Genomic DNA, 25,065 nt, shown 5'->3' on the forward strand with positions numbered 1-25,065 from the left:
CTCCATTTATTTAGGTCTTTTAAAAATTCTCCCAATTATATTTTATAATGTTTATTATAAAGAGCTTGCATACCTGTGTTAGTTTTACTTTTAGGCTTTGATTTTTTTTTAAGATTTTATTTATTTATTTGAAAGACAGAGATCACAAGTAGGCAGAGAGACAGGCAGAGAGAGAGGAGGAAGCAGGCTCACTGCTGAGCAGAGAGCCCGATGCGGGGCTCAATCCCAGGACCCTGGGATCATGACCTGAGCCGAAGGCAGAGGCTTAACCCACTGAGCCACCCAGGTGCCCCAAGCTTTGATTTTTTTTTAAAGATGTTATTTATTTATTTGACAAACAGAGATCACAAGTAGGCTGAGAGGCAGGCAGAGAGAGAGAAGAAGGGAAACAAGCTTCCCGCTGAGCAGAGAGCCCAAAGCGGGACTCGATCCCAGGACCCTGAGATCATGACCTGAGCCAAAGGCAGAGGCTTTAACCCACTGAGCCTCCCAGGGGACCCTGATTTTCTTTTTTTAATGCTTTTATGATTTCAGTTCCAAAAATGCTTTCTATTTGTGGCTGGTATGTAGAAATACTATTTGTTTTTGTACATTTTCCTTGATTCCAGCGATTATGTGAAATTCACCTATTTCTAACAGTTTATCTGTAAAGTAGCTACAATTTTATGTTCTCCTTCCCAGTCCTTGTGTCTTTTATTTTTTTTTCCCTCACCTTGTTACGCTAGTGAAAACTTCCTGCCGCTAATGGAAGGAAATGATGACAGCCCGCCATGTTTATCTTGGTCTCAAAAGGAGCTGGTCACAGTCTCAGAAGGAAGGCTTTTTATGTTTTACCATGAAGTATGACATTTTCTCTAAAGGTTCTGCCGCTGCAATTTATCAGATTAAGGAAGTTTCTTTCCGTTAACAGTTCCTGAAACTTCTCACTGTGAATGCAAGTTGGGAAATCTTACCAAACGCTCTTCTGCATATATCGAAATGGTTGATTCTCTCTTTTTTTTCTTTTCCTTTATTCTGTTACTATGTTAGCACAATGAATTACATGGCTTGACTTTCTCATGGGTAACCCCTCTTGCACTCCCAGAATAAACGGCAACTGGGAGTGATTTGGTTTGCTCATCACTCATTGAGGAGTTTTGCCTCTCTGTCCATGGATGAAATCGCCCTCCACTTTTCCTTCTTGACATTTCTTTGTCAGGTTTTGTTCTCAGGATGATGCTGCCTCATTTAAAGCATTGTGCAATGTCTCTTTCCTCTTTTCTGTTCTCTGGAAGAGTTTGTGTAAGACTGGTGTTTTTCCTCCCATTAGTGTTTGGAAGAACTCATAGAGGAAGCTTTCTGAGCCTGGAGTTATTTACTTTGTCCCTGCGGGGGTCTCACTGTTGTTTTTATTGGCCATGCTCATTTATGAGGGAGGTTGAGCAACTTTTTCTATGTTAGAGCAATCACTGTAGCTCGCTTTCTGTGGTCTACAATGAGTCATGTCCCTGTGCATCTTTCTAATGGACACTTGGTCTTTGACATTAAATATTTAAGTATTTAAATATTAAAGAACCCAACCCCATAGCGTATTATGTACTGAAACTATTTTCCTCAAGTTTGTCATTGGCCTTTAAGATTTATTTTTTTTTTATTTTTAAGAGTTTTAATTCTGGCATAATTAACATACAGTGTTGTATTACTTTCAGGCGTACAATGTAGTGACTCGACCATTCTATACATTACTCAGGGCTCATCCGGTTACGTGTAATTTTTAATCCCCATTCTCTAGTACACTCCCCTCCCTCACCTCTCCTCTGGTTACTACCAGTTTGTTCTCTATAGTTAAGAGTCTGTTTTTTGGTTCCTCTCTCGTTTTCTTTGCTCATTTGTCATGTTTCTTAAATTCCACGTATGAGTGAAATCATATAGTATTTGTCTTCCTCTGACTTATTTTGCTCAGCGTAATCTGCTCTAGCTCCAGCCACGTCGTCGCAAATATCTGTTGGTCTTTTTTTTTTTTTAAGATTTTATTTGTGTTTGTTGGTCTTTAAAGAAGTTTTCTACGTCAAAATTTCTACTTTTTACGTGTTCAAATATATCTGGTGTTCTTTTTTTTTCTTTTACTTCTTATTTTTATGTCATGCCTGAAAAGGTTTTCCTTTCTCTAAGAATATAAATAAAATTTCCTTGTGATATTTTGGGGTTTTTTTTAAACTTTTTTTAAAGATTTTATTTATGTGACACAGAGAGAGAGAGAGAGAGAGAGAGAGAGCAAGCATGGGGAGAGGTAGAGGGAGAAGCAGGCTCTCTGCAGAGCAGGGAGCCTGATGCGGGGCTTAATCCCAACTTGGGATCATGACCTGAGTGGAAGGCAGACGCTTAACTGACTGAGCCACCCAGGCGCCCTGCGTTTGATTTTTTATAGATCTATATGGTTTCACTTTTAACACTTCAGTCTTGATCTGACTGGAATTTATTTTGATTTATTTTATTTGATAAAAAGGTAGGGATCCCACTTTGTTATTTTCCTAGGGGCTGCCCACTTGTTCCAAGAGGTATTGATAACAATCTTTTTCTTATGGCTTTGAACTGCTCCTTTAGCAGAGACATGATTTCCATATTTATTTACATCTCTTTGTGGAGTTTATATTGTAGTCGCTTGACTTCATAGGTTTACTCATATGCTGCTTTAACAACTGTATGTTTATAATTTGTTTTAAAACAAATTCAGATGGATTTGTTTACTTGATTTTTTAAAAATATTTTCTTTATTTGAGGGAGCAAGAGAGAACATGATGGGGTATGGTGGGGAGAGGGAGAAGAAGACTCCACGCTGAGCAGGGAGCCTTACGTGGGGCTCAACTCCAGGACCCCAGGATCATGACCTGAGCCGAAGGCAGACGATTCCTGACTGAGCCACCCAGGAGCCCCTTGATTTTTTCCCTCCCCGATGGAATTCAAAAAAATAAAGTTCTTTATAATAGTTGATACTGGAACACTTGCCCAAGCACTTGTTTTAACTTCTCCATTTAGGCCTAAGATTCATCTTAAATTATTTTTATATTTGGTGTGAGGTAGGAGTCAAGATTGATTTTCTCCATCAGTGTATCGGGGGTTTGTTCCTGGCATTTATTCTGCATGACCCTTGGTTCATTATGACTTCAGGATCCTCATCTATAAAACTGGGATAATCATAGCTCCACTTCATTAAGGAGAATTATATGAATTGAGTTAATACATGTAAAGCAATAGACAGGTACCCAGCCCATGGTCAATGCCCAGCGGAGGTTGCTATTGTTGCCTTGGGACATATATTCACATTAAAGGAGTATCCATTCATTCCTATTTTATTTGGTGGTTTTTTGGTGGGTTTCTTTCTTTCTTTTGTCATTTTTATCAAGAATGGGTGTTGAGGAGCCCCTGGGTGGCTCAGTCAGTTAAGCGTCTGCCTTCGGCTCAGGTTATCATCTCCAGGTCCTGGAATATGGGCCACGTCGGGCTCCCTGATCAGTGGGAAGTCCACTTCGCCCTCTCCCTCTGCCTCTTCCCCTGCTTGGCTCGCTCTCTCTTAAATGAATAGATAAAATCTTAAAAAAAAAAATAGAAGGGGTATTGCAATTTGTCAAATGCTCCCTCATTCTCTGTAGAGATAAACCATTTCTCCTCAGGATAGAAGAGAAGAAGTGAGAGTCACACTCATGGATACACTGAAAGAAGACCTTCCTTGCAGTGCTGGTGTCTGCCCTACTGGGTGAGGTGGGACATGTCATTGTGTTCATGTGTTGCTAGATTCTCCATGCTAATATTTTTTAGGAACTTCGTGTTGAATTTCAAAAACACAACTGGTCTGTGGTTCTCTTTAGAAGGTTTGGGGTCAGTGTTTTGCTGGCTTCATAAAGTGAATGTAGACATTTTCCTTCTTGCTCCTCCCTGTGGGGGCTTAACTGGCAAGACCAGTCTCTGTCCTTAATGGCAGGACACACTTCACCTGAGGAAATTTCTAGAAGGGTCTTTGAGGTAAGCCAGTGTTCCTGCAATGTTCTTAATTTTTTTAATGATTGTTGACACATCTAGATCTTTGCCCCTCCTTGGATCTGTCATTTATATTAAAGGTTGCCAGATTTAGCAAACAAAAATATAGGACACCCACTTAAATTTGAATTTCAGATAAACAACGTTTTCAGTATTTGTCCCATGTAACCCTACTTAAATCATCCTAGAGAGTAATTTATTTTATTGAACTTGCCAAATTTATTTGGATGAATGATCTTTTAACTTTCTCTATATCTGAGCTCATTTCCCCGTTGTCATTCCTTTTGTGTGTTTGCATTTTCTTCTTTTGTACTGTAAGCTGTCGAATAACCCATTGTTTTTTCAAAGACCCTTTTTCCTGATTTCAGATTTATCAGTCTCTGCTTCAGTTGTTACTGAGCATTTCCCCTTGCTTTCCTGATTGTTCTGACTGCTCCTTTACTAACTTTCATTTAGATCCTTTATTCATTTTGATGCTTATTGTTCATGCAATTGTTTCAGACAATGCATTTTCCTTGGATCCTGCATTAACCGTATTCTGTAGGGGCTGGTCTGTACTGTGCCAATGGTTATTTTGGGGATACTGTAGCCCTGGTTCTGATTTCCTCTGTGTAGCAAGATATGCAAAGGAGTCCCTGACTCGGCTGCGTAAGTGGGATCACGGACATTGCTGGTGGTCCTTGTGGGATGTGGGCACCGGCTAGGCAAGTCCCCGAGGGTGGGATCGGCAGGGAGGGAGAGGAGTGGGATTCCTTCAGGGGCACCAGGAACCAAGGAGAGCTCTGACTGCCTCATAACAGGATCAGGTATGCATTTTTCAAGGCCCATGATTGTCATGAGTGGGGAGTGGGTGGAGGCAGTGGCCGCACCAAGGAGGCGGAGAGGGAGGAGCCAGGGCTGAGCCAGGCAGAGGGGGAGAGGGAAGATTGGGTGCCCAGGGTGGGAGAGGAGGACACCAGAGAGTTTCCAGTTGCCTCAGAGCTGGCTTCCAGTTGGGCGTGTTGAGTCTGAGATGCCTCTGGCCACAGTTGGAGTGTGGGTGTGGGGTCTGATGATCCAGAAACCTGGGACAGAGCGGGGGTGGGGACCCGTCAGCTCGTGTGTGAGAACTGAGCCTCAGGGAGGGACCTGCTTGTCCCATGAGAGCTGCCCTGGGACTTTTGTTAAGCTTCAAAAGCAGTGTGGAGGGGAGCTCTGTCACCCCGGCTGGTTGTGAAGTTCAGTGAACAAAGTGCTGGAGACATCGGGACGGTGGCCAAGGCACCCTCCCCTGGGGAGGCCCCCCATGGATGGTCCTGACAGCACAGGGCCAGACTCTGGACCAGGTCAGAAACTGCACCCTCCCAACTCCTGCTTGTCTCCGCCCACTTTTTCTGCACCCCTGGCTCCTGAAACAGACCTGCCCTTCCCAAAAGTCCTCTTCCCACTCCCTGCCAAAGTCAGACTCTGGGAGGAGCTGTGGTCTCCAGGATGCCCAAGTGCAGCAGTGAGGGGCCCCGGGGTCCACCATGGAGCACAGTGATGATCGCAGGCCTGTCCCCCTTCTCCAAGTCAGCCATCCTTGTCCCCAGTCCTTTCTCCTGGAGTCTGTCAGAATACCCCCTTAGACCCTCACAGTCAAGCTCAGATCAGAGATCTGCCCCATCCACCCTCTTCTCCCCGTGTGTGGTCGACAAAAGGTCCCCATCAGGTCCCCATCCTGATCCCTGGCACTTGAGAATGTTAACCTCATACGGCAGAAGTGACAAGTGGGGTGGGAGGCCATGGCCAATGGCTCAGCAATGGAATGGGCCTCAGACCCTGCCGGGTGGAGGTGTGCCCCTGCGGGACACTGGGGTAACCCCCAATGCTCCCAGGAATCCGTGTGGGGCAGGAATCCCAGGTCAGTCCAGTGAGGCACCCTCCGGGAGGGCAGCCCACACAACAGCTGGCAAAGCCATTCTCAGCAACTGGGGGCTAATGGGTCCAGAGCAGTAGTTTTCAACTAGGGATGATTTGGCCACTGCTGGTGGTAGTGGGTGCTTTGCATCCTGGAAGGAGAAGCCAGAGAGGCTGCTCAACACACTACAATGGGGGGACAGCCCCCCAACAAAGACCCTTTCATTCAAAATGCCCACAGTGCTGAGGGTGAGAACATGGGCAATTGCTGGGACTGGGGACTGGGGTGGGGGGTCTCGGGTCCTAGTTCATCCGAACTTTTCCTGGCACAGAGGACAAGATCCAGAGATGGTCCTGGCAAGAGTCAGGGGCAGGTGCCACTTGGCCACAGCCCTGCCTTCCCACCAACACACAGGCCCCCAACAGCCATATTGCAGAGGCCCAGCGGGTGGTGGGGTGCCGCCTCCATCCAGGGCTGGCCTGAGCGAGGCCAGCTGGTTGTTAGGTCTTGGTTTCCACACCTCCATGCTGGTGTGTCATGGAAGACTGTAGGAACTCAGTGCGTGTGCTTTCTAAGGGTGCCGTCCCACAACTAGACCCCAAATCAGGCTGAGGTCCACCCTCCTCTTTAATGTTGGACTAGACAGCATACAGGTGGGGAGTGTGACCTGGGGCAAGGGTAGGCCACAGTCCTGGGTGAGAGGCCTAGGGAAGACTTAGTGGGGTCAGGGGTGGTCAGGGGCAGGGCCACAAGGGGCTCTGGGAGAAGGCTCAGCCCCCACAGTCATCCATCTTCCAGGCTGTCCCCACCTCTTGCAGCCCCAGACTGACCCTCCGCCAAAGGGTCCAGATCCTGGTCCCAAGGCCAAGGCCGGGCCTGGGCACACACTGGTGGTGGGGCCGGATTGCAGCTCTCAGGAGCAGTCTCCTCAGTAGCCTGAGGCCTCCCCACCTTTCCTCGGGTCCGCTGCAGCATACACACAGGCCCCGTCCTGGGACACTGCCTGGACCACATTCAGGAAAAAGGGATTCCTGGTGTGGTTGTGGCCCCTGGCCTGGAGCCCCTTCTGCACCTCCTGGAGGGGAGAGAAGGCCAGTGCACAGGTGAAGACAGCTTAGCTCCACCTGTTGAGGGCCTAGGGCCCCAGGCAGAGATCTGAGTCCCAACTGAGAAGGCAGGACTGGGCATAAGTGATGGTGAGGATGGGATGACACTGGCTATAGCCTCGTTTGGAGGGCCTGGAGTCCATGGCCTCCCACAATAAGTCCCAGTGGAGAAGCCAAGCTCTGGGGAACATGGCAGAGAGAACATCACCCAGGCCAGAAGGAGTTTGAGATGCAAGACCATTTCTGGCCTGCATCTGAAGACACCATGGGGAGGACCCTATATAGGGAGAGGGAGCACCTCAGAGTCTGAGAGTCCTTAGTCTCCAGGCCCCAGGACCAAGGTTCCCAGGGATTGCACACTCCCTTGGAGTAAAGTTTCCTCGATGTATGGTCCTCAGTGCTCCAAGGGCCACAGGAGTCAGCCTTAACACCAAGAGCCCCTCACCACGGACGAGGCAGCTTTGAGGACCTTAAACCCCAGCTGGCTATACAGAACCCAGGCATGAAGCTCAAAGCCTTCAAAAGCTGCCAGACTTTTAAATTAGATCTTAACAAAGCGGGGGGGGGGCGCCTGGGTGGCTCAGTGGGTTAAAGCCTCTGCCTTTGGCTCAGGTCATGATCTCAGAGTCCTGGGATTGAGCCCCACATCAGGCTCTCTGCTCAGCAAGGGGCCTGCTTCCTCCTCTCTCTCTGCCTGCCTCTATGCCTACTTGAGATCTCTGCCTGTCAAATAAATAAATAAAATCTTAAAAAAAAAAAAAAAAGACTTTAGCAAAGGGCATCTCCCAGCCCAGAGAAGAAGGTGACTATGTGTTAGGGCAGGGGTTTGGGGGCAGGGAGTCGGATGAGAGAATTTAGCTCTGGGGACCTGCTTGTGAGGGGGGAAACCCAAGAAATATTATAAGGACAGCACTAATGCAACCCCAGTCCTCAGAAGGAAATGACTACTACTCTTACAAATAAACTCACACATGAAAGCTTCAAGCCCCACAAGGAAACAGATCACCATGAGAGAGAGTCTGCAAAGCCACAGCCGGGAAGACTAGCATCTGGAGAGAACAGAACAGAGCAGAGACCAAGGGGCAGAGGTGCCTGGCCTGGGAAAAGCATGGATGACACCCTGTTCTCTGCCTCAGGAGCCACAAGACTGGCCTGGCGCCTTCCACACTGAGCTTCTGAACGGATGGCCCCAGAAGGGGAAGTGTGCCCAGCTGAAAATACTCAGTGGCTAAGATCCCACTGGGGGCTTTGAGCAACATGCACCGAGGCATCAGTCCTGGCGGTGACAGGGACAGCGGCCTTACCTGGCTGAAGGTGGGCTCATATTCCACATGGCCCTTGCTGTTGACGTGCAGGATAGGGGCTGCAATGGCAGTTCTTAGGTCAAAGTCAAGCCACAGCTTGTTTATGATGGCCTGGGGGAGAGAAGGAGAACACAGGAAGGGAGGGAGGGGACACTGACCACAGCCACAGCCACAGAAGGAAGCCCCTTCCTTCCCCCGCCAGGAGTGGGGATGTTCCAGCCAGGTGCTCCCCAACTCACCTGGGCCACAGCAGAGATGATGAGCTCCCCACCGGCCCCACCAATCACCAGCTTTGACCCCCGGGCTGTGTTGACCAAGATGGAGGGAACCATGGACGATGGAGGCCGCTCGCCTGGAACTGGAGGCCAGGTGGGTGTCACCTGCACTCTCATCTGCAGCCAGCACCCTCCAGACGCGCCCCCCCCCCCGCCCGCCTCCATCTGTGTCTCCATTCACTGCTGTGCACACTGGGGCTGGCTCAGGGGCTGCCTCATGCCACCTGGCCTGCCCACTTGCCCTCTTCCCACCAGTGGGGTCCTCAGGCTCACCAGGTTGGGGGATGACTTGGGAGCCCAGGGGACGCCTCCTGCATAGGTCCAGAAGCTCGTTATTGAGGAGGATGCCCGTTCGTGGTGAGTACAGCATTGCTCCAAAGCTGCAGGTGGGGTCAGGTCTGGGCTTGGAGCTCCAGGCTCCAGGCTCCCGCCCTGGAACATGTGCCTGACCCCCTCATGCAAGTGACAGCCCGCTAGCACCTTGGGGCCACTATTCTCTCCCTGGCACTGCCCCCAAAGATCCCCCTGGGCCTCCCTGTCAGGACGTCCTTCTGGGTAAACCTCATCCCCGAGCAGGTCCTGGCTCAGGGCCACCTGCCAGCAGCCTTCCAGCCAGAAAAGACAGGAGAGTAGCCCCTCTGACAGAAAGGAGGCAGCGAAGGGAAAAGCAAGGTACTGCCCTCTGGACACAAGCAAGGGGAGACTGGGGGCTCGTAAGACCTGCTGAGGGAGCAAAAGAGGGCATTCTAGGGTCAGGCAGACACATACGGCATGTTGATGGTGCTGGTGGCTGCCACAGCACTGCCGTCCTCCCCGAGCACAGACACATGCGACGTGCCCATCTGGCGGCCCCAGGTCCCAGCCAGGCTGTAGTGGCTGAGCTGGTGGTCTCCCCGAGCATCGATCTGCTGGCGGATCTGCTGGGCCAAAGTTTCTCCCAGCAGGTCCTGGGAAACGTTCTGGGGTGGCCGGGCAGGTGGCAAGGTCAGTGAGGAGCCAGGGCCCCACAGAGAAGAGGGTCCCTTGAGAGACCCTCCCCAGTCTGTCTTCCTCCAGCCCAAGCTGCCCCCACACCCTGCCCATCCTCCAGGTCCTCTGAATTATGGTGCCAACACTGTCCCTCTAGTACTTGCCACTCAGGGGTCCCTTCTAGTCTGCAGACCCACCTCACCCTCCCTGCCCTGGCCCACTGCCAAGCTGTCCTGTCCTGAAACTCTGTATGCACTCCTCCAACCTCACCCAGTCAGACTCTTGGGGTCCAGGGACAGCCTCATGTTCCCTTCATGCAGAGCCCTGGGGGCTGGGAAGGGGGCTCTCCAGCGGTCACAGTCTACCTCACCTGCATATCCAAGTGGCTGCGGGGGTCCCACAGCCGCCACCTCTGTCCCCCAGCAAACTTGAGCGTCTCCACGAGGTGATGGTACAAGTTCACCCTCCCCTCGGACCTGGCCACCGATTCCGAGGAGAAGTTGAACCCTGGGGAGGGGATAGGCGCAGGTCGGGGTCACCCCGTGTCGTGGGTGGACTGTTGGCCCCCCTCAAAAAAGATTCATCCATGTCCTAATCCCCAGAACCTGTGAATACTACCTTATAGGGCAAAGGAGTGAATTTTACCTTATATGGCAAAATGTGTGATTAAGTTAAGGATCTTGAGAAGAGCAGATTATCCTGGATTATCCGGAGGGCTCTAAATGTAATCACACAATTAAATGTAATCGTATAAAACAGACACACAGAGAAGAGGAGGAGGCTGTGTGAGCAGAGGGAGAGACCCGGGTGCTGCTGCAGCCGCAGCCTGGAAATGCCGGCAGCCGCCAAGAGCTGGAGGAGACAAGGAACAGATTGTCCCCCAGAGTCCCCGGAGGAAACACAGAGCAGCTGACACCTTGATTTTGGACTTCTGGCCTCCAGAACTAGGAGAAAATAAATTTCTGTTGCTTTAAGCCTCAAGTCCGTCACCGTAGTCTCCAGGAACTGACACAGCGGCGGGCCGCCCCAAACCTGGGCACGGCTGGGACCCCCCACCTCCATTTGCCACCCTGCAGGCCAGACTTCAGCCCTGGGGGCACACGCTGGCCAGGCTGCTCACCACCCGCGGGGCAGGACTCCCTGGGTGGATGACCTCGGACCCTTCAGCAAAGCCCCACTGTGTGGACTGCGCCGGGAGACCAGCTCTAGGGCATAACGTCCTGACCCATTTCTATTTGGTGTCTGAGGAGGGCTGAGCCGGAAGAGGAAGGCTGCCCAAAGCTCCAGCCGGGCTCGGAGATGCCAGTGGGGAAGGACTCTGGGTGGGACGGAGCGGGAGTCTCACCTTTGAGCACGTTGAGGACAAGGCTGAGAATCGCACCCCCTGCAGGCGGTGGTGGTGAGTACAGGGTGTAGTCCCCCAGGGGCATCTCCAGGGCATCCACTACCTCTGGCTGGAACGATGCCAGGTCCTGCAGGGTCAGCCTGCTGCCTGAGGTGAGACGAAAGAGACCCCAAGTATGGATGGAGAAACTGAGGCAGAGTGACAGCTCCTGATCCCAGGTCATGTGGTGGGGCTCCCCACATCAACCTAGCCTCTTAGAACCCTAGGGGTGATGGAGGGTCTGCAGGCAGTGCCGTCAGGGCTGGGCCCTAGAGCCAGGTGAGGGATGGGTGGACGGAGGCCAGAGGCAGGCAGGTTGGTGGGAAGAGGACGGGAAGGTGAGTGGAAGCTGGCCTCTGACAGATTGTGAGGGTGGCCAGCTCCAGGCCCAGGAACCCACTGTGACCCACTATAGCCACCACTAATTTGCTAATTTATGGGGCTCTGCTCCCCAGGGGCCCTGACCACAGGGTCCTTGAGGCCAGCAGTGGGCAGGCCTGGACACATGGCCTCCCTGAGTCCTGGGAGCAGCTGACATTCTGGCAGGCTTGCGGAAGGGCCTGCCCTCACCCCTAGCACCCAGAGCCCAACTCTCTCTGGCAGGGGCGGGGGCTCTGGGACCTTGGCGCAGCTGACCTTGATTTGCAATGTCCTCCAGCAGCGTCTGGCCCAGTGTCCCTGTGTAGAAGGCCTCTGCACCCTCCGTGGCCACGGTTTCCAGGGTGGCAGCCAGTGCGGGCCAGGGGAATGGGTCCTGAGCCCTCAGGGGTTCTGTGCCGTTGAAAAAGAGCTGCCTGGGGAGTTGGGGGCAGCCTCAGGGTGGGGCCGGGCCCCGGAAGGCAGCCACACTCCTGCAGGGGTTCTTGTGGTTTCTTTGGGACCCTATAGGGAGGCAGTCCTGGTCCGGGGTCCTGAGGAGCTGGTGTAGACATCAGGGGAGATGGCTCCTCTATACTTGGGGGAGGCTGAAGCCTCTCACCTCACTCATCACCCTGGCCCAGGGAGGACACGCTCCCTACACGGGCCTGGGACACCCCTGGGAAGACATGGTCAGTGGGCTGGCATGGACATGGTGGGGGTGGAGAAGGGCATGGCCAGAGGGCAGTGGCAGAGCCCAAATCCACATCCTGGAGTCCCGTCACTTGGATGTAAACTTCTGGCTTGAGGCCCTCTGATTACATTCTAGCTCAAAGGTCTGTCAACTGGGACAGCAAAGCACTGGCCTTCCCGGCCTTCAGGCCCCCGACACCCGCACAGGGCCAACCTTCAAGTTCAAGGAAGGGCTGGGGTGGAACTGGGGTGGGAGCGAGGCACACGGGCCAGAGCCTGAACCCAGGAGCTGAGCGGGAATCCGGGGAGCCCCTGAGGCAGTGCTCACCTCAGGGATGTCTTGTATAAGGAAGGCCGCAGGAAGTCGCTCTGCAGGAACTGACTGAGGATGAAGGGCATGCGGTAGTCCCCTTGGAGCAGGGAGATGGTGGGCCTGAAGAGCTGTGCCCAGGGCAGGCGGCCGTGGCGGCGGTGGGCCTCAGCATAGCCACGGAGCTCCCCCGGCACTCCGATCCACTGGGCCCCTGCAAGGCCCGGGGATGTCATGTCCCTGCCCTCAGCCCCATAGCCTTCCGCACGGGTTCTCTACCACCCCACACTCGCCCCACCCACTTGGTCCCCCTAGCATGGCAGCCAGAATGAGCTTTCTGGAGCCCACACCTGACTTTGTCACTCCCCGCTCAACTCCCCACATAACCACCCCGTGGCTCCCCACTGCCTTCCCTCAGGGCCCAATCCAAACTGGCCCCAGGACCTCCCACTCCACCACCACCCCATCGCCACTGAACCTTCCAGACCTTTGCCAGTCTGGTCCCTCTGCTTGGATTACCACTCCCTTCTCAGAAAGCCCTGTCCCAGGAAGACTCTCAACTCCGGGAGTCAGGACCTCGAGGGGGGCTCCCTTGGCACCAGGGTGTCACAGCCTGTCCACAAAGCCCCTTCAGAGGAGGGTTCTAGTCAGCCTCAGTGGCCTGGTAGGATGAGAGGGTGGTCCCTCCAAGGGCCTCACCTGTACCCAGTGGCTGGGCCTGCTCACACTGGTCCAGCAGACCCGGGACGTAGTTGGCGGGCACTGTCTCCCTGGCATTGATGACTTCCACCTTTCCTGGAGTTGGGGCAGGGCACGTGAGCACTCAGGGGCACTCCTGTGGCTTCTGGGTCTCACCCCACACCATACGCACCCTCATATGCCCCTGGCCCTGTTCTAGGCCTGTTTCTCTCTTTGTACCTTGAACTCGACTCTGTGCTGTAGGGGCCAAGAGCAGGCCACCCCAAAATGGGCCACTTTGCCTTGAAGATCATTTTTGAGTTAAAAGTAATTAAAACCTAGCAGAATCCAGAAGAGCTTTCTATCTACCCCCTACTACTGCCTGAAAGAATTTAGACAGAAGACCTGCTCCAGGAAGAGAACCATCACCATAGACAACTACAGCAGGATACAAACTAGGTAGGAGAGACAGGGAGGGACCTTGCGAGGCCTTTGGTAAAAGTCTTCTGGGTCCCATTGTTTCCCAGTGGCCCCCGCCAACATTTGCTTAGCAAATGTTTACTCTTCTTTATCTTCCTGTGAATTGCATTCCTTCCCTTTGAAGTCCCAGACCCCATCCTCTAGACAGCTGATTTTGTCTGTCTGTGGAATTTCCATGTCTGTGTGGATTCCCCATACATAGGAAATTAAATTTGATTTTGTCCTGTTACTTTCCCTCCTGTCAATTTAATAGTTAGCTAGAAGGACCTTGAAGGGCAGAAGAATTTCCTCCTCCCTGACAGTGCTCATATCTGAGATGGGCTGCAGTGGCTTTGCACAGACAAGGTGGGGGATGTGGGGGGCACCAAGAGGACCCAGGAAGAGGTGTGGGTGCACGGCGAACACTTAGGGTGTTTGTAAGCACTTCACTGTTAGCACTTGTGGACCAGCCCGTCCTCGCCACGGGGCCCCTCATATGAACTCACCCGTGGTTGCATTGTAGATAGTGAAGATGACCCCTCCGCCCAGGCCCATGCTCTGAGGGTTGACGACTCCGGTGCAGACCAGAGCTGCGATGGTGGCATCCACAGGTGAGCCCTGCTGCTGGAGAATGGCTCTAGGGAACATGACACAGAATAAGAGGTCTGGCCCCCTGGCCCCAGCCTCCCAACATGGGCTTCCTCAGTTGGCATTTACCAGGAAATGGTGACAGGTGGGTGACCATCTGCAGCCACCAAACTCTGGGTTAGGTCAGAGACTACATTGGGCTGCCCCCTCAAGTCCAGCTGCTCACAGGTCCATAGCCCCCTACAGACTGCAAATCATAATGGCATTTACACTCCCCCTTGCCTTACATAAGGTACTTCTCAGTTTGTGCAGTGCTTTTGCAGCCATTGTTCCCTAGTCCCTCCCAGCAGCCGTGACTCACTTGCCTGGGCCCGACCCGCCAGTCCCCAGCAGTCCAGGAGCCCAGCCTAGGCAGCTCCCACTCAGCATCCTACTGGGGATACCACAGGTCCCAATCCTTTTAAGACTGGACTTTTTCAGGTGATCCCAGGAGCTTGCCCTGTCCCCAGGGGCCTGGGCTAATGGGTTCCCCAGCCCCTCCTGGGGCTCCAGTGTCTGTGGGAATGTTCTCTGGTCTCAGTCTCCCACCTGTCTATGGGCACCAAGAGGTAGGCCTTTTAGCTCCAAGGGTCTAGTCAGACTGGCCTGTGTTGAGGAAATGACCTTGTTCCTAGGGCACAGCCCTGAGCAGTTCACTGGAGGCCGCCCCTTCCTGAACACTAAGGAATCCTCCCCAACACTTTCAGGAAGCGAGCATTTAAACCAATTACAGATGGGGAAACCAAGCCCAGAGAGGGAGTGGACCCGGTTCCCCTCCCCCACCCCATAGGACCTCCGACCCCGGTACCCTCCCTCAGCTCGGGCACTTCAGCCTGACACTACCCCCCCTCCAACCCTGGGCTCACAAGCTCCCCTGAGCCAATGTCCTTGCTCTGGGCCCACCCGAGGGCACACATGGCTACAGCATGGACACGCGGTATGTTGGACCAGGGAAAGGGGCGGAAGCCAGCAGCATGACACAACGAAGATGGTCACATCCAGGCAGGGAGAAACACAGATGTTTCACAAAATTAAAACACCACAAACAAAAACAAAAGATAAACTGGAAAGCTGTTAAAAAAAAAACAAAAAACAAAAAACAAAAAACACCTCCCGTCACAAAAGCCTTATGTCGCCTGACCCATTGTTCCCGGCTCCCGGAAGTGCTTTCTGCATTCGGCTTCCAGGCCCCCACCACCGCCTGCCACCATGCTCTGGTTTCTCCCCACTTCCCTCACCTCATGCTGTTGGGGGCCTCAGGCTCAGTCTTCTGTCCTTGTGCACCTGTTTCTTCTCCCAGATGAGCTGATCTAGGCTCAGGGCTTAAAATGCAACTCTATTCTGATGATAGCCAAGTTTTATCTCCAGCTTAGACCTCTCCCCTAAACTCCAGGCACACCCCAGCTGCCCACAAGATACCTCCTTTGGGTGTCTAAGAAGCATTTCATTTTTTGTTTTATTTGGTTTGGGTTTGTTTGTTTCTTTCTTAAGTTTTTATTTGAGGCATTACACTTTTTTTTTTTTTTAAGATCTTATTTATTTGACAGAGAGAAACACAGAGAGAGAGGGAACACAAGCAGGGGGACTGGCAGAGGGAGAAGCAGGCTTCCCGCCAAGCAGGGAGCCCAATGCGGGGCTGGAACACAGGACCCCAGGATCATGACGTGACCTGAAGGCAGATGCTTAATGGCTGAGCCACCCAGGCGCCGAGGCATTTCACTCTTAACATGACCTAAACTCCACTTCCTTCCTTCTCACCTCTGCCCCCCAAAATGGCTCCCTTTCTACCTTCACTATCTTAGAAAAGGACACAACCATTCACACCTTTGCTTGGGCTGTGAACGCTGGAGCCACACTCTTGGTTGGTCACTTTCTTTCATTCCCAGATCCAAGCCACAGGCATGTCTCACTGGGTTATTGCAATGGTCTCCTCCTTGGTCCCCAACATTTGCCATCCCCCTTCTGTTTTAACAAAATTGTCTGTCAAAATGTAAATCAGACATCGCTGTAATGGGAAACAAAATCAATCAGATTAAATTTCCCACAGATCACTAGAAGAGCCAGACAAAGGGAAAACATCCACTTTAAAGCATCACGGGGGTGGGGGACAGGGTTGCGCCTGGATGGCTCAGTCCTTTAAGCCTCTGCCCTTGCTTGGCTCTGGTTACGATCTCAGTGTCTTGGGATCTAGCCCTGCATCGGGCTCTGCAGGAGCCTGCTTTTCTCTCTCTCCCTCCGCGCTCCCCCACCCCTGCCCATGTCCTTTCTCTCTCAAATAAATAAATAATCTTTAAAAAAAATAAAGGCATCACAGGCAGGGAAGAAATGCAGGCCTAGAGACAGAGGAGTCTGGCATTTGGAGATAGATTTCCCTCCTCAAAATGTTTGCCAGTCCTTGAAGAAGGGGACAAGAAGCCACATAGTGCTTTTGACATCATTGTGTGGCTGGAGCCTGGGTGTGCTGGTGAACCGGACTTGCGATGTGTTATCCTCACTCTGGGGGTAAAACGAGAAACAGGCCAGGCCTGACAAGCCCAGTGGCCCAGCTTCAAATCATCAACTCTCAGTCAAATGGAATTAAAGTCATTCCAGAATGTTGGTATCCTGGACCTCAGATTATTTCTAACAATTATCTTGAACAATTTTCAACACACTCTGCAAAGGCTGACTTCAAAATAACCAAGCAAACAAGGCAGTAATAATACAACATAAACAAAGCCCAAGAGAAAGCACAAACAATAGGAGAAAGAGACCCATGGGACCTCCAGATTATGAAACTGTCTGACCACAGATTTTAAATAACTACATTTAAGGATATAAAAGACAAGATGAAGGATTTCCCCAGAGAAATGGCAATGATAAAACATGGAATTAGGAGCTCAATGCTAACGGCATTAACAAGAGATTGGACACAAAAAATTTTTAAAGATTTTTATTTATTTATTTGAGTGAGAGTACGAGAGTGAGAGGGAGTGAGAGAGCATGAGCAGGGAGGAGTGGCAGAGGCAGAGGGAGAAGCAGACGCCCCGCTGAGCAGGGAGCCCCATGTGGGGCTCTATCCCAGGACCCTGGGATCATGACCTGAGCTGAAGGCAGATGCTCAACCAACTGAGCCACCCAGGCACCCTGGACACAGATTTTTTTCAAAAAAAGATTAATTCAATACAAAAATATCAAAATCTAAATACAGAAGGAAAAAAAGAACATATAGAAAATGCATTAAGAGATGTAGGAATAGGGGTGCCTGGGTGGCTCAGTGGGTTAAAGCCTCTGCCTTCGGCTCAGGTCATGATCCCAGGTCCTGGGATGGAGCCCCGCATCGGGCTCTCTACTTAGCAGGGAGCCTGCTTCCCCCTCTCTATCTGCCTGCCTTTCTGCCTACTTGTAATCTCTGTCAAATAAATAAAAATCTAAAAAAAAAAAAAGAGAGAGATGTAGGGATAAAACAGCTATATATATATATATATATATATATATATCATGTGAACATTAACCAACATGTATAACTATATTAATTTCAGACAAAGTAGCCTTTAAGAAGAAAAACATTATTAGAAATAACAGTGACATGTTAATATTATAAAAAGCTCAACTCAATAGAAAGATATAAAAATCTGGATGTGTGTACACTTAGCAGTTTAAAAAACATATAAAGCAACACTTGGCAGCATGCAAAGAAATAGACAAATATACATGGGAGGAGACTAGCATACTTCTCTCAGAAACTTCTAGAATCAGCAGGAGAAAAATCAGTGAGGCTATAGAAGATCTGGATGTTACCACTATGATAAGATGACTGAGCCGACATGTGCAGGACACAGCATCCAACAGTCATGAAGCTGAACACACAAGAACGTTCAAGAACACATAAAATATTTATATAAACATCTCAGCAAGTTTCATGGAACTGAAATAATACAAATGATTTAGAAACCGCCCCCACACAGGTGTGCCTGGGTGGCTCAGTTGGTTAAGCGTCTGCCTTCGGCTCAGGGTCCTGGGATTGAGCCCTGTGTCGGGCTCCCTGCTCAGCAGAGAGCCTGCTTCCCCCTCTCCTCCCTGCTTGTGCTCTCTCTCCCGTTCTCCCTCTCTCTCTCAAATAAATAAATAAAGCTGGTGCAGCCACTCTGGAAAACAGTGTGGAGATTCCTAAAAAGTTGCAAATAGAGCTACCCTACGACCCAGGAATCGCACTAGTGGGTATTTACCCTAAAGATACAGATGTAGGGATCCGAAGGGACACGTGCACCCCAATGTTTATAGCAGCAAAACTATGGAAAGAGCCCAGATGTCCATGGACATATGAATGGGTAAAGATGTGGTCTGTGTGTATGTGTGTGTGTGTGTGCACGTGTGCGCACAATAGAATACTACTCAGCCATTAAAAAAATGAAATCCTGCCATTTGCAATAATGTGGACAGAACTAGAAGGTATTGTGCCAAGTGACATAAGTCAATCAGAAGACAATTGTCATATGATCTCGCTCATGTGGAATTTAAGAAGCAGAACAGAGGTTCATGGGGGAAGGGAGGGAAAAAGAAAACAAGACAAAATCAGGAGACCAACCATAAGAGACTCTTAGTCATAAGAAACAAACTGAGAGTTGCAGGAGGTCGAGGAGGTGAAGGGATGGGGTAACTGGGTGGTGGGCATTAAGAAAGGCACGCGATGTAATCAGCACTGGGTATTATATAAGACAGATGAATCACAGACTCTACCTCTGAAACTAATAATACACTGTATGTTGGGGAAGGGAGGCAGTGGGTCTGAAGAATTCCCACATTCACCACAGGGCCGCACAGGGAAGTCTGAAGGACCAAACAATCTGAGGACCTTTACTCAGAGGAGTGTTAAAGGTTGGGTTTGGCACTATCCAGCTTATGCCTGAGTGAAAGGTGGCCAAGGGAAGGCATGGTGCCAAATAGTTCTGGATCCTGAGAACTCTCAAAACAAATAAACCAACGTTCTCCTTCAGGGCAGAGGGAGCCGCCCTGATGAGAAGCTGCTTTAGTAGAAGCCATATGAACAGGACTGGAACCACAGAGGCAAAGGAAAGAGAAAACAATTATCAGAAAGTAGGAGACCATATATATTTCCAATCATTTTGCAGAAACAGCAGAAGGAATTCAAGAGCCATGAACTGATAAAAACTATTTTGACCCACCTTCCAGCCTAAAAGTATAGGAAAATTCATCTTGCTTGAACGTGAACAAAAAAACATGTTGAAGTCACACCCCATACCAGAAAGACAAGCTTACAAATCAGATGTAAACAACAACTTAATATTTCAGGATGTTCCAAAAGAAGTTAAAAGGATTACAGAGGCAATGAAGGGGCAGCAGACATCAGAATTAGAAAAACTGCACATAAAGAGATTGGAAAAGAGGAATTAAAAAACAAAATTATAGGGATGCCTGGGTGGCTCAGTCAGTTAAGTGTCCACCTTCAGCTCAGGTCGTGATCTAGGGTCCTGGGATTGAGTCCTGCATCGGGCTCCCTGCTTAGTGGGAAGCCTGCTTCTCCCTCTGGCTCCTCTCCCGCTGCTTGTACTTTCTCCCTCTTTCTCTGATAAATAAATAAATAAAATCTTTTTTTAAAAAATTATAGAAAAAAATTATAGAACTCAGGAAATAACAGACCATAGGAGAAAAAACTCTCAGAAATGAAGGCTGTGGGACACCTGGGTGGCTCATTGGATTAAAGCCTCTGCCTTTGGCTCAGATCATGATCTCAGGGTCCTAGGATCGAGCCCTGCATCGGGCTCTCTGCTCAGCGGGAAACCTGCTTCCTCCTCTCTCTCTGCCTGCCTCTCTGCCTACTTGTGATCTCTGTCTCTCTGTCAAATAAATAAATAAAATCTTAAAAAAAAAAGAAAAAGAAATGAAGGCTGAACAAAGATAAACACAGAGCAAATACCTACAGAGGTTCCTTTAAAAAAAAGAGAAGATGAAAAGGGGAAATTTTTTAATGAAAAAGAAATTTTAAAATACAGAAGATAGGCAAGAATATCAAATGTACACTTAATAGGAGTCCCAAGGTGGAAATCCAAATCTTTGGGACAGAATGAATAATAAACAATATAATTCAAGATAACTTTCCTGATTTAAAGAGAAAAAAAAAAACTATAAAATTTACTCTATATTGAAAAGGGCACTTCACTACATAGGAAAATCAATTCAGAATAGCCAACACTGAGGTATATTCTAATAAACCTATCAGACTTTATTAACAAAATTTTTTGGCATCTAGATAAAAAGATTAACTCTCTTACAGGAGAAAGAAAATCAGATTGTCATCAGACTTTTCAACACCAATATTTTGTGCCAGGAATGAGGAAGGGTTATAATCAACACATTCAAGGAAAGAAAATGTGAACCAATAATTTTATATCCAGCTAAACTGTTCGTTACCTACAAAGGCCACAAACTGTTATGAACATGCAAGAACTCAGTGAATATTTTCAGCATGAAAACTTTCTGAAGAATCTTACAGAGAACAGACTTCAGACAACCAAAATAATGGGAAAGATTCTGACATGAGTGAGAGTAGGAATTAAATATATAATTACCCATAGATCTCAGACTAAAAATGATAGTTATTATTGAAACAGGATAGCAATGTAATGCTTATTTTTCTGAAAATGGAGGCACAGTACAACCATAAAAATGGAGTGGGGATTTTGTTTTGAGGACATGACTGTTGTCTTTGACTTATGGGCCAGTCAATGGCAGGTTAAAAAAAAAAATACTCTGGTTTACAGGCCCCAGTATTGATAAAAGCAATGGTGCCTGTGTTATTGCACATGAAACCGGATGTTTGGCTGTGTTAAACGAACCAATGAAAATTTTCCTTTTAATGATTGTCTGGACAGAAAACTCATTTGGTGGAAAGAGAAAATTAACTGAAAACATAGTAGAAACAGCTTTAGCTATTATGGGTAGTGAGGCCTATTGTGTGGATTAAAAAAAAAAAAGGAGGATGGGAGTGTGAATGGGGAGGCTATGTAAGAAGTAGAATAAGGTTATTGATTGACTGCTAGGTATTAATTGAGAGTAGAAAGATATCTCATATCCCTTTATATCCTCTTAGGAAAGAAAGGGAACAGGAAAAAGAAGAGGTTTCTAGGTAGTTTCAGTATTACTCATAGTAGGGAAGTCTATAAGTCTAATGGGATAGATGTAGAGAGAGATTTTTTATTTTAAGGAATTGGTTCATGTTATTGCAGAAGCTGGCAAGTTCAAAATCTGTAGGGCAGGCCACGAGGATAGAAACTTACATGGGATTTTTTTTTTAACTTTTTAATTTTATTTATTTCAGAGAGAGAGAGAAAGAGAGAGAGGGAAAGAATGAATGGGGGGGTGGAGGGAGAAGTAGGCTCCCCACTGAGCAGAGAACCTGATGCAGGTCTCCATCCCAGGACCCTGGGATCATGACCAAAGCTGAGGTCTTAACCGAGCTTAATCAACTGAGCCACCCAGGAGCCCCCCAGATGGGATTTTTATGTCATAGATTTGAGGCAGAATTCCTTCTCTGATAAACCTGTTTTTGCATTTCAGACCTTCAACTGATTGGATGCGGCCCACCCACATTTGGGGTAATGTTTTATTAAAATCAGCTGAATGAAATGTTAATCACATCTACAAAATACCCTCAGAGCAAATTCTAGACTAGTATTTGACCAAACGACTAGGCACCATAGCCTAGTTTAACCATCAGAGGAGCAAACAAAGAATATTCCAAAAAAGCAGAAGAATGAAAAGTACCGTAATTATACATCTAATATTATAATCGCATATATAACATACAATAAAGATATCAATGGAAATATAATAACCATTACAGCAAAATACAAGCCTTTCTTGATATCAAAAGATATGACAAAAAAGAGAAAATAAGTGATATATTTGCTTGTTTTTCAAACAGAAACACAGAAATAGCAAAAAGAAAGGAAAGATAGTGGGGTTATGGACATTGGGGAGGGTATGTGCTATGGTGAGTGCTGTGAAGTGTGTAAACCTGGCGATTCACAGACCTGTACCCCTGGGGCTAATAATACATTCTATGTTTATAAAAATTAAAAATTATAAAAAAATAAAAAGAAAATAAAAAGTAAAAAAGAAAGGAAAGAGCAAAAAATAAAATGAAAAGAAAGATATGTAAGTTAAAAAAAAACAGGAAATAAAGAAATTAGAGACCAATGAAAATTATTCCCTCTAGAAGACTAAGTAGGAACAGGATGAAGGTAATGTGAATGAGATCTTTGAGGATATCTTTTTACATAGTTTTGACTTAAAGTCAAAAATAAAATTAAAACAAAAAGGAAACCCTAAAACAATACAAACTGAAAAAAAAAATAAGCTAATGGTATATTGAACTGATAACCACACAGGAAAAATAATTTAATTTCACCATACATCTTTTATGTAATATAGCCTCAGGACAATAAAACAAAAACAAACAACAACAACAACAAACCTGCAAAGACATCTCGGATTTCACTTAGTAGACTTGTTGTTCATAGTGGTCTTGTTGAAGTAATTTTGAAACTATTTTGTGGTTATTGGGAATAGAGCCAATATGTAAATATACTAACATTGATGGGAACTTCTTTGACCATAGCGGAAGAGACACACAGTGTCAGACAGAGGAAGATGGGAAGAAGCCTATGGTCATGGTCTCAGCTGGACTCAAGATATTTGTACATTTCTTCTGCTTCCGTTCATGGACACAATGTAGAAGGATGTCTTCCCTGTCTCAGTGAACAACCCTAGCCCTCAGATCTTGGTTTCTGAAATACCATACTCTACTGATCCCTGATTTCAGATCTGGCTGAGGGAATGTACAAGTAGATCTTGGAACATTTTGGGCAGGAAGTCAAGAAAATTTTCTAAGACTAATGGGTTTATGTAAAAGAATATAGTTGCTGGCTTAGAGTGCCTCCCATTGGTCAAATTTGTGACAACTTGGGGATCAAAAAGAAGAACAGGGATGGATTATAACATATCGAATTGAAAAAATCCTTACGTCAACAGTGACATTCAAGAACATCTAGGTTGGGGAGGAGGGGATCTTTTTGACAGAAGAATACGAACTCATGAATGTTGAAGAAATGACAGGTTTAGAAATCACCTTTTTGCAAACACAAATTTATTCAGACAAGGACCAAAAATAGATGCTAAAACAGGGGGTCAAGTGTTGTTTGAAAAAAGGATATTCACCTGGTCTCAAAGTATCAAACCATATGTTACTAATTTAATAAAGAAAATGATAGCCTTACAATGAAGAGAATTAGAAGATACCACCTTCATGAAGTGATCCAACTTAGCATTACTAATGATGGGGGAGCTTTCGTGTTGAACCAGAATCTGATAATGAGGAAATAATCAGACAAACCAAGATTGTGAAGCAAGGCTGTGATTCAAGTGGACAGGCTTCTTTAAAAATGTTAATGTTATAATGCACCTGGCTGGCTCAGTTGGTTAGGCAGCTTACTCCTGATTTCCATTCCCAGGTCATGATCTCAGGGTCCTGGGATTGAGCCCCACATCAGGCTCCAAGCTCAACGGGCAGTCTGCTTGAGATTCTCTTTTGCCTCACCCTCTGCCCCTCCCCCCACTCACATGCTCTCTAAATCAATCAACCAATCAATCTTTTTTTTTAAGATTTTATTTATTTATTTGACAGATCACAAGTAGGCAGAGAGGCAGGCAGAGAGAGAGAGAGGAGGAAGCAGACTCCCTGCTGAGCAGAGAGCTGGATGCGGAGCTCGATCCCAGGACCCTGAGATCATGACCTGAGCTGAAGGCAGAGGCTTTAGCCCACTGAGCCACCCAGGTGCCCCTCAACCAATCAATCTTTAAAAACTGTTAATGTCATAGAAGATGAATTTGTATTTTAAGAAGCAAGGGATAGGGGCACCTGGGTGGCTCAATTGTTAAGCGTCTGCCTTCAGCTCAGGTCATGATCCTAGGGTCCTGGGATCAAGCCCCACATCACGCTCCCTGATCTGTGGGAAGCTTGTTCTCTCCTTCCCATTCTCCCTGCTTGTGTTCCCTCTCTAGCTGTGTCTCTTTCTGTCAAAAATAAAATAATAAAGTAAAATCTTTTAAAAAAGAAGCAGGAGATAGTTCTAGATTAAAGGAGACTTTAAAAAATGATGATCACGATTGGTTCCTGGATCTAAAGAGATAAATAAATAGAAGATAGATGATAGATAATAGGTGACAGGTTTATTGGATCAACTGGGAAAATTTGAATTGGATGAAGTATGAAATACTACTATTATATCAAGGTCAAGTTTCTTGAGGGTGATAATGGTATCAATGTTATATAGGAGAATGATCTTATTCATAGTAGATATGTACCTAAGTATTTAGGGATAAAGTGCAATGATTAATGCAACTTTTAAAAAATGTTAGATAGATAACATATGGAGAGAGAGAGAGAAAATGAGGTGAAACATTAACAATTGGTGAACCTAAGAAGTATAAGTGGCATTCTTCCTCTTTTTCTGTGGGTTTACAAGTTTTTCAAGATAAAAACAGGGGTACCTGGGTGGCTCAGTCAGTTAAGCGTCAGACTTTTGATTTCAGCTCAGGTCGTGGTCTCAGGGTCGTGGGATAGAGCCCTACGTTGGGCTCTGCACTCAGTGATGAGACTACTTGAGATTTTCTCTCCCTTTCCTGCTGCCCCTCCAGCTCATGCTCTCTCTCTCTCTCAAATGAATATATAAATCTTTAAAAACTTAAAAATATAAGCATTGAGGGGTGCCTGGGTGGCTCAGTGGGTTAAGCCTCTGCCTTCAGCTTGGGTCACGATCTCAGGGTCCTGGGATCGAGCCCTGTGTTAGGCTATCTGCTCGGGAGGGAGCCTGCTTCCCCCTCTATCTCTGCCCGCTGTTCTGCTTACTTGTGATCTCTCTCTCTCTGTCAAATAAATAAATAAAATCTTAAATATATATATATATATGTATATATATATATATATATATATATATATACACACACATA

At 47.8% G+C, this 25,065-nt stretch overlaps 1 protein-coding gene across 3 annotated transcripts in view; it reads right to left on the reverse strand.

Annotated features, from left to right (window-relative positions):
* Positions 1 to 4,847: 4,847 nt before the first annotated feature.
* GGT5 (gamma-glutamyltransferase 5) overlaps positions 4,848 to 25,065 on the reverse strand; it is a 25,279-nt gene continuing 5,061 nt past the window's right edge. The window contains exons 1-12 of one of the 3 annotated variants that reach the window (XM_032876027.1): positions 15,966 to 16,099; positions 13,935 to 14,065; positions 12,991 to 13,086; positions 12,310 to 12,505; positions 11,568 to 11,725; positions 10,893 to 11,039; positions 9,918 to 10,054; positions 9,347 to 9,537; positions 8,852 to 8,958; positions 8,543 to 8,661; positions 8,304 to 8,414; positions 6,503 to 6,968 (exon numbers count right to left, since the gene is read on the reverse strand). In XM_032876027.1, the coding sequence (XP_032731918.1) occupies positions 6,822 to 6,968; positions 8,304 to 8,414; positions 8,543 to 8,661; positions 8,852 to 8,958; positions 9,347 to 9,537; positions 9,918 to 10,054; positions 10,893 to 11,039; positions 11,568 to 11,725; positions 12,310 to 12,505; positions 12,991 to 13,086; positions 13,935 to 14,065; positions 15,966 to 16,003 (1,578 nt within the window). In that variant the 5' untranslated portion in view covers positions 16,004 to 16,099 and the 3' untranslated portion in view covers positions 6,503 to 6,821. Of the gene's footprint in view, positions 5,079 to 6,502; positions 6,969 to 8,303; positions 8,415 to 8,542; positions 8,662 to 8,851; positions 8,959 to 9,346; positions 9,538 to 9,917; positions 10,055 to 10,892; positions 11,040 to 11,567; positions 11,726 to 12,309; positions 12,506 to 12,990; positions 13,087 to 13,934; positions 14,066 to 15,965; positions 16,100 to 25,065 lie in introns of those variants that run through there. The other 2 variants (XM_032876025.1, XM_032876026.1) reach the window with 2 other exon arrangements.

Source organism: Lontra canadensis, unplaced genomic scaffold (genome assembly GCF_010015895.1).
Source record: "Lontra canadensis isolate GAN:19392208 unplaced genomic scaffold, GSC_riverotter_1.0 scaffold57, whole genome shotgun sequence".
NCBI lineage: Eukaryota > Metazoa > Chordata > Mammalia > Carnivora > Mustelidae > Lontra > Lontra canadensis.